This window comes from Macaca thibetana, chromosome X (assembly GCF_024542745.1).
Source record: "Macaca thibetana thibetana isolate TM-01 chromosome X, ASM2454274v1, whole genome shotgun sequence".
Classification (NCBI taxonomy): domain Eukaryota; kingdom Metazoa; phylum Chordata; class Mammalia; order Primates; family Cercopithecidae; genus Macaca; species Macaca thibetana.
Window position 1 is genome coordinate 74,853,525 of NC_065598.1, and position 15,578 is coordinate 74,869,102.

General features: G+C 36.3%; 1 protein-coding gene and 1 pseudogene across 1 annotated transcript; both read left to right on the forward strand.

Annotated features, from left to right (window-relative positions):
• Positions 1-912: 912 nt before the first annotated feature.
• On the forward strand, positions 913-10,175 carry LPAR4 (lysophosphatidic acid receptor 4). The gene is made up of 3 exons (XM_050776381.1): positions 913-1,109; positions 4,278-4,379; positions 7,853-10,175. Exon 3 carries the CDS (start codon positions 7,932-7,934, stop codon positions 9,042-9,044), a length of 1,113 nt encoding a protein of 370 aa, XP_050632338.1. The 5' UTR covers positions 913-1,109; positions 4,278-4,379; positions 7,853-7,931; the 3' UTR covers positions 9,045-10,175.
• A 3,658-nt stretch (positions 10,176-13,833) lies between these two features.
• Positions 13,834-14,576, forward strand: LOC126945828 (60S ribosomal protein L7-like; annotated as a pseudogene).
• Positions 14,577-15,578: the final 1,002 nt, after the last annotated feature.

Consider the following 15,578-nt stretch of genomic DNA (forward strand, 5'->3'; position numbering starts at 1 on the left):
ACCTGTAGAAAATTAGAAAAGAAAAACTTGCCATGGGAGAGGTAGGAGGAGGTATACAATTGCAGATAACTCTCTATTATAAATAGATTGCATCTGCGCTATTTATTTTATATTTTAGCAAATCTCTGAAATTTTCGTGGTAATTAGGCTTACTGCGAGGCAGTTATTCAAAAAGTATAGACCCTCCTTTTGCCACAGAACACTCCCTAGTCCTTGGAAGATGGGTGTCAGAGCTCTGGGACCCTAGTACATCTCTGTCTGGGGGCACTTACCTGGCTTAAGTGAGTATAGTATTAAATTTTACTTCATATTTTTGTGATGGTGTGAGATTGAATTTTGCACAGTGTGATAGGAATATATTTACAGTACCTTTCATTTTTGCCTTTTCCTTGCCCCCTACTTATTATTATCAATATTGTTGTTGTAATTATTTTAAACAAGTAGGAGTGAATATGGTATGCGTAATTGAAACACTCCTCCTTGTCTGAAATTTTGTCTCCTCCTCTGCAGTCCTGCAGCAACGACAGGCACACAGGCTTTCTCTGTGGATTAATTGGTCAGGAAAGACACTTTTTATATTGTCAAGTGGCACTTAAGCCATTAATTCTTGACTGTGAAACTGCTTTTCCTGGGCAATGCTCTTTAAGGAAAAACTTATTCAGTCCAGTGACTGGTGACTAAGGGAACGATGGAGCACAGGGGATTGGGCGGGATCTAGACTCCTAATAATGCCTTCTTAGCCAATGAAAAGCATTTCCTATTGAGACCCCCAAGAGTTCCCCTGGCCCTCGGCTCCAGCTCGGACTTCAGGCCTTTTTGTGTCCTGTTTGCTAAAGGCATGCGGGCTACAGCATTCAAGAGAGGGAGTCGTTAACAAAGGGAAAGAGATAAATGTAAATAAGCTCACATTTTCAGAATGAGCGGTTTGCAGTAAGAAGCTGCGGCAGCCCAGAGTCTGCTACTTTAGGCTGGGCTAACCTTTCCCTGTTTAAAAAAAAAAATGGATAAAAATATGCACTTCCAAAGGGCGAGGTGCCCATTTACATGTTTATTAGTTAATTATCTACAGGCATCAGCACATTCTCTCATCTAGCACACTCTTTCTTGGGGTAAGTTTCTCTTTGAGAAAGATTTGATTTTGGCGTTTGGGGGTGGGGGATAGCATAACAAACTACAGTGGAAACACTGATGCTTTGAGAGTGTAAGGAAAGAAGTTAGACTTCAACTCTGAAGTACTGAACAAGGATCTTCGTGTTGAATGGTAAAAAACGAGAATTTCCATTGTTTTGGCAATAATATTGTTTCCGTGGAAGAGATACAGGATTTTCAGGCTGCTGTTTCATGTAAACACAGTTGTTCTAAAGAGCTAATTTAAAATCACAGTGTAGAACAATTTAGAAAGTATATTGGCTAGCTTTGTATTTCTTTGGTTTACAATTTATTGTGAGCTAACGTGGCTTGTATTATGATGAGGTTTCTTCTAGTAAAACTATACATGACATGCCTTTGATGCTTAATTGATTTATGGAGAATGTGACATTTGCTATATTGAATAATTTATGAACTTTCCCATAAAGGAAGAATCATGTTTGAATGAAAAACTCTGTCATAAACTGCATTTGCTATTATATGTGAAATTAATTGCTGTTTGCCATACAAATGCATCAATATGTCATCTTTAAACTCTCTTCTTGTAAATTTTAAATATTTTCAGTAAAAAGGTCTTACTGAGTTGATAAATATTGTATTTCAGTTACTTTTTAAAACGAAATTCAGCAATGTAATTTATCATTATTTCAGTGTGGAAAAGACTAGATAAATTCAAAGGTCAGAACATTTCAGAGCTTGGTGCGGTTATTCAGTTTGCTACCTTACAAAATTATACCATCTTTATTTATCTTGACTAACATGAAGACAATAATAATAACCTGAGATCCAGATTATCCAATGGCTTTGCAACACGTTTATTTTTCAGAACAAAATTCCAAACATCGTATCCCATCAACATAGATTATAAAACCCTTTGCCTTGTCACAGATGAAAAGTTGCACTCTTGCCAAGAAGGATGAGTTCACCTGATAAACTTGATGGCATCTACATTCTAAAGCATCTCCTGCCAATCAGAGATGAGAATGAAAGCCTTATTGGAACAATCAGGCCTATCTTTCAGAATGTGCTCTGCAAGTTAAAGGGAGAACCAGGAAGATGCCTCACAGAAACATTCAGGCCAAGCTTAGCTAAAGCTTGATCTATTCAATTGCCTTTGTGGGAAAATGCAGTGAGAATTGTTGCCCTTGCTGTGATTGGTTCAGCGCCTAATTGTGTAGTTACCTTTTGTCTGTGTATGTGGTCATGATATATAGTCTGCCCTTTGCCTTCTGATGAGGGAAGAACAAAACCTGTAACGTGTTTGCGAATATTAGTACTGAAAATTGGGAGCCTGATAAAAGGTTACCTACCACCGGGAATCCACCTTTACTTTAAGTGGATAAATAATCAGTTATGAGAACAATGCATAGGGTAAATGATCTAATGATTCTACATGGTTATGTCCTGAAGTATGCTGATAACCTCATATTCTGAGGGGTGAAGTGACCAGGAAACAGGTGGGAAGGGTTGAGGGTTGAGACCTAACAATTAGAGTTGATATGCCTGCTGAAATGAGCACAAGGACAGAGGATAAGGAAAATAAGGGAATTTGGAAGACTTTAGGATATTAGTGGCATCTTTCTCTGTGATTCTTAGCTTCCGGTATTAATTAATACTATTTATTTCTAATATTCAAATAAATCTAGTAATCATTTCATTAAGTCTAACAAAAATTAATGACCCTCCTTGCTTGCAGACTTTGAGGAAATAAAAAATGTTTTACAGTGGCCAATGTAAACAGGTGAAAATAAATGATAGAAAAGAATAGCCAATAAGGCCACCAGCATGGCACTCGTTGAAGGTTGCTTTTCTGTCAGTCAAAACCGAAGATTAAAGGAGAAGAGAAACTGAGACTCAGAAACGGACTGTGACTTGCTCTCACAGTGCTTGTGATGGGGCTGGATGTGTCTACATTTAATTAATATTAGTTGTAAAAACTTCTGGGTACTTGAACTTCCTAATTTGATTGGATTTTGAATAAAAAGTTTTCTGTATAATCTTTATCAACTGTGAAAGGCATAAAATAATGTTAATGCTTCTATCTTCCTTTACAATAAACCAATAAAATAATATTCATTTCATTCCAGGAATACAGATTTCTGGTGGAGTGTGAAAACTAACTCTCCTTAATATTAAGATGATCTCAATATATCTTAAATTATCTAATCATTTTATTTATTTTGGTTTTTTAGATTGTGGAAAAATCATTTCAGGAAAGTCGTAATACTATTTAGCAGTTTGCTTTGTTTTAGTCTACCTCTGTTTAGAAAAGGATGAGATGTAACAATAGTGTAAGTTTGGAACTAGGGGATGATTCTACTTTACAGGTGGAAGCACTGTAATGGGTAAATTCTAAATGCAGTTGCTACTTGTAAGAATTCCATTGCAGAGTATTTCTGGTTCTATACAAATATTTTGTGCAGAGTTTGAATTGGAGATGTTACAGACATGCTATATTGGGTAGGCCTGGGACATCCTGGTAAAGGTGCAGTGATTGTCAGTCAGTGTGCTAATACCCAGTAATCGAAGCCTTGATCATATCACTGTAGTTCAGTGGAGAGAGAAATTGTGTGGGGTGTAGGTAAAAAACAAGACAGTGGAGTCTCCACCTGTTGTTCCAGTCATCTTTCCTCTTCCCTTATGAAGGACCTGCCCAATGGTAACAGTTGTTGCCAAGAAAAGAAGAAGAAGAAGAAGAAAAAAAAAAACAATGTTAGTTCACGCCAAAACAAAATTCTCCTTTGTTTTGGTATTTTTAATGTAACACATTACTTTATGGAAGTGGAGGGAAGTATTTTTATGTCTTTTGTCACTCATTGTCTTTATGATTATAGGTTACCACATGTGGATTTTATGCATTAGGGTTTAGTCAGTACTACTAACAAAATACAGCACAGCAGTGATAGGTTGGAAAATACATTGTTATCTGCAATTCTGTAATAATGAAATCCAATGCATGTAAATACTATTTTAAAATTTATTGGGTCTCATTTACTCTGGTTTATATCATATAATGCTTTTTCTATCTTATGATCTTTTATAAGATCATTTTATTGAAAATATACATTTTTTTGAAAAACTATCAGCTCTCTTTATGGCACACTATTATTACTATTTCTATTTCACAGCACCCATTGGAGGAAATCTCTAACTACAGTGCCTCCAGGAAGCTCATTGGTTATTCCAGTCTTAGATAAAATTGGTACCAGGATTTGGTTCGAACCAATGTGGTGAGTCCTACCCTCCTGATAATAACTTTCTCTACAAATTCCTAATTTAATTCTTCTACCTTTGTTGTAACAAATAGTTCCAACTCATTAAAGATTGTATCATCCGAAGATCCAGAATGGATGGAGGAATTGTAATTTGTTGTAATCCAGGCAATTTTGATGTAGATGAATATTGATTCTTTAGCTCAACCCCTCTCTGCCACTGGGATTTACCTTTAGATATGGGAGACTCTTTTTATTGCTATTACCAGGTTCAGTGTCCAAGTATATCACATGAATTGGTGTCCAAACTGATAACTGATTTGCCTGTTCAAATATATGGAATAATGTCAAAATCCTGGCCGGCATATATGACCCTTACAGAAATTGGAAATGAGTTATTTTGGGAACACCCAAAAATTGTCCCAAAAGATTTGGGCCTTCTGCTGAGATGAGATATTGAGTCTCAAGGCTCAAGACAATTTTATAATATTAGGTTGAGCAATTTACCTGTAGTTGACTTACTCTGTAACTAAGTACTATAGAAAATTCTACTTTAGTAGGGCTGATGCAATCTTTGGCCCCATCATGTTGAGCACCAGACCACATTATTTCCCAAAGATTGGACTGTGTTATCAAGTGAAGTGTTAATGAGTGACTGAAGTATTTTTTTTCTTTTTTGATGAAAAGAAAAAAATATCAAGTTAATCACTGAGAATAGGATTTTATCAAATTGAGGCCCATATCAGTTTCCTGTTTTCCTCAAATAAAATGGAGGGACAAAGCAGCCTTAATAATCTTAGTGAAAATCAGATTAGATGTAGATAAGTCACTTTTAAAAGGATATTTCTTGCATCCAAAATGAAGAGGTTGATATAGATCAATTTCCTAACTCCATTCTTGAGTGAAATATTTATCTATGGTTCCCTCCATATGGAATGCCATAAAGTTAGGTTTTGTTTTAAAAACTATTACAAAGCATCAATCAATGCATGGGAACATTGATACAAAACCTGCATGATTGTGACCTATGCCTGTGACTTGACTAAGAAAATTTCCTTAAGGTGTCTTATCTGTTAAAAACCACTGATTTGAGAAGCAACAGTCTGAACATATTCCCTATTGCTCCAGCAGGATTGTTTTGAGCTGTATTTTCACAACATTTGTGTATTTTTAAATCTGCTTCACTGCTAAGTATCTATAGATAAGAACACAATAGATTTCATCTTCCTCTGAAAACTATTGTGTCAACTTTCATAAACTTTGACCAGAGTAGAACAAGGAAATGCTCTGGGGATCAGAAGCACTCTGACCTGGCCTGCGCTTATTAAAAGTGGAGCAAAGCAAAAATAATTTTAGTATACTCTGCCTTCAAGGCCTTGTCTTCCTGAGCTCTGGACTGTCCTCTGTAGGGACAAAAAGCAAGTCAGCTTTTCTAGGGTACTAGGAATATTTATGCCAGAAGTTGGAGCTTTGTTTTCAATGTATCATCTGAAAGTTTAGCATTTCATGAAGTAAAGTGATTTGGTTATTCATCCTTATAGGGCCAAAAGGCTAACTTTACTTCTTACAGGAGCCTTAAGGACCCCAAACATGGTTTACTTGTATTTTACTATCATTAGGAATTTTTTTTTTTTTTTGAAAAAGAGGAAACAATTGTGGCCACTCTGAATTAGCTCCACGTGTAGATCGAAGTTAAAAGTTGAGGGTCAGATTTCTTTCCCGTCAACCTCCAAGGTACCTGCTTCCTGTCCATTGTCAATAAAAATGCAGCTATCCAACACTCTCTGACATCCTTAGGTGATTAAATGTCAGAATAATTGGCAGCAGAGGTTTGCAGAAGACAGTAGTTTAATGCTTCTTGCAGTGGAAAATGTAATTAACTACATCAGCATATATTTTTCCTTCTTCATCTCATCTGAAGCTCAAGTGTTGGTCCTTTGTCTCCATTTGGTGCACAATATGTTGGCTATTTAGGAGGATCTAACAGATAGAAACACTGTTTCTTTTAGTCAAAAGAAAGGAAGCCAGTAAGAAGAGAGGCTAATATTGATTCTTCTTCAGAATCATCTCAAAAGCCAAATGCCTTTCTGGTTTTTTAATCATACCTGTATGGGAGATATTACCTTGAGGGCGCACTCCTGGATTGTCCTGTTTGAGTAAATTATGTAGTTAAGGCTGAAACTCAAGGGGGTGCTTTCTGAGGTACAAGGTATACATGACACTAGAAGGATGTGTTCCTAATATGAACTTCAGGGTACCAAAAAGAGACAGAAATATAAAGTTACAGTTGTTTCAGGAAAAGAGAAGGAAACAAACTTATATAATGTTTCTCTGTGGTTAGGTAGAGCCAAATACTGGCCAGCTCATAAAGCAATTCACAAGCCCTATTGAGTCTTCCTAGCTTTAGCTGTGAGGCTTAGAGGTAAAGTTTATACAAGGAAGAGAGAGAGTATAGCCAAGTTACAGAGTGAACCAGTGTCTGAGTCAGAAATAGAACTCCTTGCTTCTAATGCTGTGTTAAGTCCCAGCACCACACCCTCACTTCTAGACGGCAAAGGTGGTTGTGTGTTCAAGCAACGGGAGCTATGAATAGGGCCATAGTGGCAGTTTTCCCATGCCCTCTCTTCAGGATTGAGAATGTAATGCTTTCTTGTCTGTCCTTTCTCTCCCATAAAGTTTGATTACTCAGAGCAGCAGAGCAGAAGTGTCAGGCATTTGCAGGCTGCTTGCTGTGGGTATAATGTATATGTTCCCGCGAACATAAAACTGAAGTGAGGGGATGGATATGTTAATTAGCTTGACATAATCACCTCATGTAGTATACATATATTAAAACATTGCCTTGTACTTACATAAATGTAGTATAATTGTGATTTGTCAGTTAAACATAATGCAAATAAAAAATAAAATGATTGAAATCATAAAACATCTGATTGGAAAACTGGGGAGATCTATTTGAAATATATCAACTTGAGAATCACAAAATAATATACAGCCAGTGAGCTAGAATCATGCTGCGTAAAAGGATCACTAGTGGGCAGACTGGAGGGACTTTGGGCAGAAGGGAAAAGGATTCTATTATAAAAGCATTTTCCAAATAAAATAATTGTACTGGCAGTACTTATTGTAGAAGATAAGTTCAAGCCGATCCTAGTGAATAAAGCCTGACTTTAATGTTAGAGATTTTGCAGTCCCATAAATTCTGTTTTAACTATCAGTTTTATGTTTTTGGACTCTTGATTGACCCACACCTTCCTCACATTCATTGCAATGCTATAGTATTGCACTTATTGTATTGAGTGTGAGCTTTCCTGCTCCTACAACATACTCTTATAGTATCTTTAAATATATGATAGATGTTCAAAAAATACTTGTCAAACCAAATGGAATGTGCATGTTTTTTTCCATTCTGGGTGGACAGAATATCTTATTACACAGAAATCATATATGGAAAGCAAATTTGATTATTTGTTCCATCTTGTCTCTCATAGGAGGAAAATATTTCCTACCGGTCCCTAGTGTCAGAGTGGTGAACCCCTGCAGCCAGCAGGCCTCCTGAAAAAAAAGTCCATGGGTGACAGAAGATTCATTGACTTCCAATTCCAAGATTCAAATTCAAGCCTCAGACCCAGGTTGGGCAATGCTACTGCCAATAATACTTGCATTGTTGATGATTCCTTCAAGTATAATCTGAATGGTGCTGTCTACAGTGTTGTATTCATCTTGGGTCTGATAACCAACAGTGTCTCTCTGTTTGTCTTCTGTTTCCGCATGAAAATGAGAAGTGAGACTGCTATTTTTATCACCAATCTAGCCCTCTCTGATTTGCTTTTTGTCTGTACCCTACCTTTTAAAATATTTTACAACTTCAACCGCCACTGGCCTTTTGGTGACACCCTCTGCAAGATCTCTGGAACTGCATTCCTTACCAACATCTATGGCAGCATGCTCTTTCTCACCTGTATTAGTGTGGATCGTTTCCTGGCCATTGTCTATCCCTTCCGATCTCGTACTATTAGGACTAGGAGGAATTCTGCCATTGTGTGTGCTGGTGTCTGGATCCTAGTCCTCAGTGGTGGTATTTCAGCCTCTTTGTTTTCCACCACTAACGTCAACAATGCAACCACCACCTGCTTTGAAGGCTTCTCCAAACGTGTCTGGAAGACTTATTTATCGAAGATCACAATATTTATTGAAGTTGTTGGGTTTATCATTCCTCTGATATTGAATGTCTCTTGCTCTTCTGTGGTGCTGAGAACTCTTCGTAAGCCTGCTACTCTATCTCAAATTGGTACCAATAAGAAAAAAGTTCTGAAAATGATCACAGTACATATGGCAGTATTCGTGGTATGCTTTGTACCCTACAACTCTGTCCTCTTCCTGTATGCGCTGGTGCGCTCACAAGCTATTACTAATTGCTTTTTGGAAAGATTTGCAAAGATCATGTACCCAATCACCTTGTGTCTTGCAACTCTGAACTGTTGTTTTGACCCTTTCATCTATTACTTCACGCTTGAGTCCTTTCAGAAGTCCTTCTACGTCAATACCCACATCAGAATGGAGTCCCTGTTTAAGACTGAAACACCTTTGACCACAAAGCCTTCCCTTCCAGCTATTCAAGAGGAAGTAAGTGATCAAACAACAAATAATGGTGGTGAATTAATGCTAGAATCCACCTTTTAGGTATGAGAACTGTGTTCAGGTCCAGATATGGTTTCTCCTATAATTTTTCCTATGCTATAAACTAAAGATTTGAAGCTAATGATACTGAGAACAATGCACCAAATCCAGTCAGATACATTTGTTTGAAGGTATACTGTGCAGTTTTTATTGCTGTTTTGTTCAGTAATTATAGGTCAAGTCTAATTACAACCACCAAGATGGATTGCCAAACTCTCCTGCTTGGTTGGAATTTCATTGTATCACACTATCCATGTGGCCAGTGGCATTTGATAATATAGAGATGACTTTGAAACTTTCAAAAAGTATTTCCATTCCAGTGATATTTGGTAATTAGGTTGGACCTATAAATATAGAACAAATTCAGGGATTTTTAAAAAATTGTGTTACTACTGATATATGCTAGTTTTATTTCTCTTTTGAATTGTCATTGAGTTTATTTTAGCACAAGAATATTTTTAGCCTAACATTATTAATAAGAAATGTGTCAAATTTTTGTCATCGGTAAAATATGTTATGTGCATTTTGAAAACAGAGAATAAATTGTGTTGGCATGTACGTGGGTGGGAAGAAAGAGAAAATTAATGGGATTTACACAATTATAATCACCAGCAGTGTGAGTTTTAAAAACTTCATTGGTTTTACACCACATTAAAATTTTCATGTCAAACTTCAAAGCCAGAAAGCTGCTAAATATGTGTCTGGCAGGTAAAAGCTGGAAAATTACTTAAAACAATAAAATGTCAATAAAAAACTGGAGCAACAACAACATTTTTTTTTCTTAAAAAGTCATGTTATCTTCATTTTGGGAAACTAGGTTCTATAAAATCTTTATCCTCCCTATTATACTTTGGAGCACAGCACAGCCAGAAAGGGGCTGCATTTGTGCCCAGGTCAGGAGCAAATGGAAAAAAATAAAGTAATACAAATAATCAAACTATAAAGCAAAAACATTTATTAAAAACTGAATTAATCATTTTTGGAGGGAGGAGTAGAGATACATAACCTGAAAATACTTATTCTTTCTTATTGAATTTTGGAGTATAATATAGCCAGGAACTGCTGAATTTGTACCCCTAGATTGGAAGCAAATCAAAAAAAAAAAACAAAACCCAGCACATAAGCTAAACCAAATCAGAACAAAAAAACTACAGAACCCCAAGAAAAACAAAACTTAAAAAAAACCTCAAAAATAATTTGTAACACTTTCATTACCATTTGTTGAGTTTCTGTAAATTTAAAAATACTATGTCATTTGCATAAAATTTTGAAGCACAATGCAGCTACAAAGTGGCTAAATTCATCTCCTGGTTAGGAGCAAATTGTGGGAAAAAAAGGTCAAAAATCAAACTCCTATAAAACAAACAAAATGAGCACAAACAAAATTTAGAATTTGCATTTTCTGAACATCTGAAAAAGTTACAAAACACTGTAACATTCATATGATGCTTTGGATCAAAATGCAACTAAGAAGCTGCTAAACTGGCACCCAGTTTAAAAGCAATTAAAAACAGTATTTTTAAATCTACAAAAAAGAAAACATTTTTTATAGTTTACTTAAACAACAAAAATCTTTAAAACTCTTACTATTTTTTAAACTAAAGTGGATATTTAAGAATATTAAAACTTGTAAATATAACTTCTGAGTTGAAAGATGCTACATTTTTGCTCAAGTCAGGAGCAGTGGAAATAAACCCTCATATACACACATACACAGCAGCAGCAACAACAAAAAAAATTAAATGTTACACCCTGAAAAACAACAAAAATCTTTTAAAATGTGCATTAATCACTTTTAAAAGTATTTGGATAACATGACAATTTAAAAATGCTAAGAATTTTAAAATAAAACTTCCAGGAACAATGTATCCTGTAGGTTGCTGAACTTGTGCCAGAAAGTGGTTAAACATTTATAAAGCACAGAACAATAACAAAAAAGTAAAACTTCTAAAACAATAAGCAAATTTTTAAAACTCATAACTTGTTTTTCTTTCTGATGATATGCAGACTTAAAAATACTGAGATTTTTAAGTAAAAATCTGTGAGCGTAATGTAACTTTAAAAACTGTAAAATCTGTGTCTGGGTTAGGAATGAAGTGAAAAAATGCTAAAACAATAGTAAAAATAAATTCTTAAAACTGGCATTACTTTTTCCCAATGAAAGTCCTAAAAGTAATTATGCATTATATAGTTTTATGAAAAGAGGCTATAGATGGAATACATAAGGCATTAGGTTCAGTTAAATACAATTAGGTTAAGATAAGTTCAGTTGTTAGATTATATGGTAGGATGAAATCAGTAATAGAAGCATGAATAATCTTTTGTTTATTTCAGTATTCATGTTTTTCCGTTTCTTGTAAGTATAAAATATATGTGAACGTTTATTTGTGCCCTTGCTTCTTAACATTATAAAATTTTATGATTATGACACCAAACCATTTAATGGGATATTAACTAAGTTGAAATAAAATATATTATTAAATGTTTCTTGTTGTGTAATTTGATGTTTAGTTTTAATTTTTTTATATTTCACTTTTTAAATTTCCATTTTTATAGTTAATATAAATTGCTAATAATAAAACTTGTCACATTAACAATGTAACCAAGAAAATGTAAAGTATAACTAAATATAAAAGTGACTATGTTACATCGAAAGGAAAAGCAATTTTATGGCTATAATTGCAACTTGGATTTTAAATGTTTATTAAATGTAATAAAATATATTTGAATTATCTAGCAGTTATACTTTGATCAATTATTCAACTTCCTTTATTTTTGGCCACCCAAAGGCATATCTTCTTTATCTTCCCTCCATCTTTTCAAAAAGGAATTATTGGAATATATTTGCTCAAATTAATTTCAATAATTCATTTCTGAGGCTATCTGAAGACCAATGCAAAATTGGCAAATGGCAAATTCCTGGGTAACTTTTCAGGGATCAAGATAAAAGACTAATGACCTCTTTTCCTGATTTTTCTAACTTGGGTTTGATTTATTTGGGATTGTTAGCCAAGCTGACTTTGGATTTTAATTCTAGGATTCGACAAAATATTCTAGGACAACTGGGAACCCTGGGAAAAGCCAGGGCAAACAGATCATCTGACAACAATAAGATGAATGTAGACCTAAGTGGCTGACAGATTAATACCTAGAACAGGTGATGGTCTCGAGGTAGCAAGACAGGGAATTTCTGGTCATCATTCTCATGCCTCTAACTCTCAGGGATGGCAGTGTCAGCATCTCAAGCACCATATGCTGTGTTAGTTCCCCAAGAGATGACAACAAACTCTGCATTTTCTGATCATGACTAGCATGATCAGCCCTAGGCTACATTTAAAACTAGAGTAATTTTGCCATTAATGATGTCCTAGGCCAGGTCCCCAGAAACATAGGGACAGAAGCTGTAGGTTTCATATCCCTATTTGCCCTCTTCTACCTTTTTTCTCCACCCCCAATCCCTGTACCTTATATTTAATTTGGTTTACCAAACTTCACATTCTCTACCTGTTTTTCCTGTGGTCTTTGTGTTCTCCAACATCTTTTCCCACCCTCTCCAGAAATATTGCTTCTTCCTGAACAAAAACACAACACATAAAGCTCTGTCAAGACAGGGACAGGCTGAACAGATTTACATTAAGGTGTGAATGATTGATCCCCCATTTTTCTCTCCTTGACTGGTTTTAACCTTCTGGTGTTCGCATCTTAGAAAAGGAGTCTGTTTAATTCAAATGACTGTCTGAAGCAGGGTCAGGATGGGAAAACATGATTGTCCTGGTAAATGGTAAATCATCTGTCAAGCCTCAGCCTCTCTTGCCTTGAGGTGGAGCTTCTGCACTGCAGACTTTCTTGTCCTGCTCCCTTGAGCTCACTTTGTGTTCTGTTGAGTCCAAAACATACACCACCTGCTTCTAGACAGCCCTCTTTTCCAAAACCACCTGAAGTGACTGGGAGCCTGTATTCTCATTTCATATAGGCATGGATTCTTTCCCTCAACTATCTCCTGATTCTGGTGGGTTTGGTGAAATTAGGTAAAATAAGAAGCAGATTGTTTATATTTTATGAACAAGGAAGCAAAAGAGCACAGGCTACTGAGTCAAAATCTCCACTGTATGCAGAGTTTTAAGAACCACGTACTGCCTACTGTTTTGCTTCCTTCCCTCTCTGAGGGCCTGGAAATGAAGCTCTTCTTTACTAAATATACAAAGAGATACTGAGTTCAGGACCTCAGAGGAGCAGGTCTAGTGTGAGGCCTAAAATGTGGCAGTGAAGGAAGTCAAGCGGGTTCTCAAGTTGGCATGCCTTGTGTGGCCCTAGCAGCCAGCTTTCCTTCCTGTTTATCATGCAGCAGTTCAGACTTTGTAGATAAAAAGGTAGTCACAAAGAGCCCTCATGCCTTACATTGATGTTCCAGGGTAAATTGTCTCCTCTTCACATTGTCGCCTTTCCTCCTCTAGTTGGTGGTAGCAAAACCAAAACTATGGGTCACTTTCCTCAATTGGGAACGTGGAACTTCTTGACTAGACCCAGTTCAAGACAGTTTGAAGTTCCTGAGAAACAAATTGGCTGGGACAATGCCTAGGGATCCAGAATTCATTCATTTACTTATTCAACAAATTTCTTGAATACCAACCATGTGTCAGACATTCTTCTAGGCATTGGGGGTACAATGGTGACAATAACAGAAAAAAATCCTTGTCATTTTAACACTTATGCTCTGGAGTCAGAGCAAGCAGAACCACCAACAAACAAATAAACAAGTTAAAAGTAATAACAGTGTTTTCTGGCTGGAACCATGGAGGGTGTCAAAGAGAAGAAGAAGAAGGTTTCTGTTGTGCCAGAAATCCTTAAGAAAAAGCAAAGTAATTTTGCAAAGCTGAAGATCAATCACCGGAGAAAGAAGTTTTCCCAAAGATGCTTTGAAAAACAAGGAGAAAACTTATCTATGAAACAGCGAAGCACTATTACAAGGAATATAGGCAGGTGTACAGAACTGAAATTCAAATGGCTAGGATGGCAAGAAAAGCTGCAAATTTTATGTACCTGCAGAAACCAAATTGGTATTTGTCATCAGGAACAGATGTATTAATGGTATAAGGCCAAAGATCTGACAGGTGTTGCAGCTTTTTTGCCCTCGTCACATCTTCAGTGAAACCTTTGTCAAGCTCAACAAGGCTTCAATTAACATGCTGAGGATTGTAGAACCATATATTGCATGGGAGTACCCAAATCTGAAGTCAGTAAATGAACTAATCTACAAGCGTTCTATGGCAAAATCAGTAAGAAGCAAATTACTTTGACAGATAATACTTTGACTGCTTGATGTCTTGGTAAATAGGACATCATTTGCACGGGGGATCTGATTAATGAGATCTATACTTTTGAAAAATGCTACAAAGAAGCAAATAACTTTCTGCGGCCCTTCAAATTATCCTCTCCATGAGATAGAATGAAGAAAAAGACCACCCATTTTGTAGAAGGTGAAGATGCTGGCAATAGGAGGACCAGATCAACAGTTTTATTAGGAGAATAAACTAAGGTGCCTACCATGCTTATTTTTTTCTAATATGGTCAGTAAATAAGCAGTACCTGCTCTCAGATTAAAATAAAAAAATGTAATAAGAACAGATGATAAGTGCTATATGCAAAAATAGAGCAAACATGTACATGAAACAAAATTCCATGCTCCACAGCAGGACTGGATTTAACTTTAATGGTTGTAAGCATTCATAAGATGAAGATGCTCCATTCTCAATAAACACATAAAATGAAAACTAATACTAAACTTATCAATGCATGTAAGGAAGTACAAAAAAAGTTGACTCTTAGATATCGCATTTCTAATGCTTGTTTTTAAATGGGTTATGAGGGCCTGAAGTGCTGTTGTCCAAAATTTGTGCTTAGTTAATACATTTTGGAGTGTTTATGATCTGGTTCAAGCCACAGGGATTCCAGAAGACTAATGAAGGTCCAAGCCCAGGCAACCTCTGGTCAGCAATGCTGATCATGTTTTGGTCTCAGCATCACCTTTCTTGTGCTTTCTCTTGCTTTAGGCAAGAGACTCTCTCTCTCTCCCTCTTTCTGTCACCCCCACTCCCACACACACACCCTCCTCCTTCTTGCTGTCTCTTTTCTCTCCACTCTTCCTTCCCTTACTGCCTCCCCTCCTCTCCTTTCAGCAAAACATGCTCCCAGGGAAGGATCTGAGTGCAAACTGTGCTGTAACACAGAGCTTTGGGCTGGAAGTTCAAATCTGGTTTTGTACTCAGATCTCCTACTCACTGTGTAAGCTTGGGCAAGTCTCTTCCTTTCTTTGTGCCTGAGTTCCCCATTAGCAAAATGAGCAGATTGGACTCAGTGATCTCTGAGGTCAAACTTTTTGGAAAACATTTCACAAAAATGGCTGCCTATTCTCACTTATATGTGAGGCCAGAAGGAGTTTGAATGACAACAACAATATTAATAAATGCACTTTCAAATGCTCGATATGAGGCCATAGAATTTTGCTTGCTACTTTCTGATGCATATTGAGCATTTGAA

Excerpts from the sequence above, each read along its gene's own strand:
- LPAR4 (XM_050776381.1), top strand. The coding sequence starts at position 7,932 with ATGGGTGACAGAAGATTCATTGACTTCCAATTCCAAGATTCAAATTCA.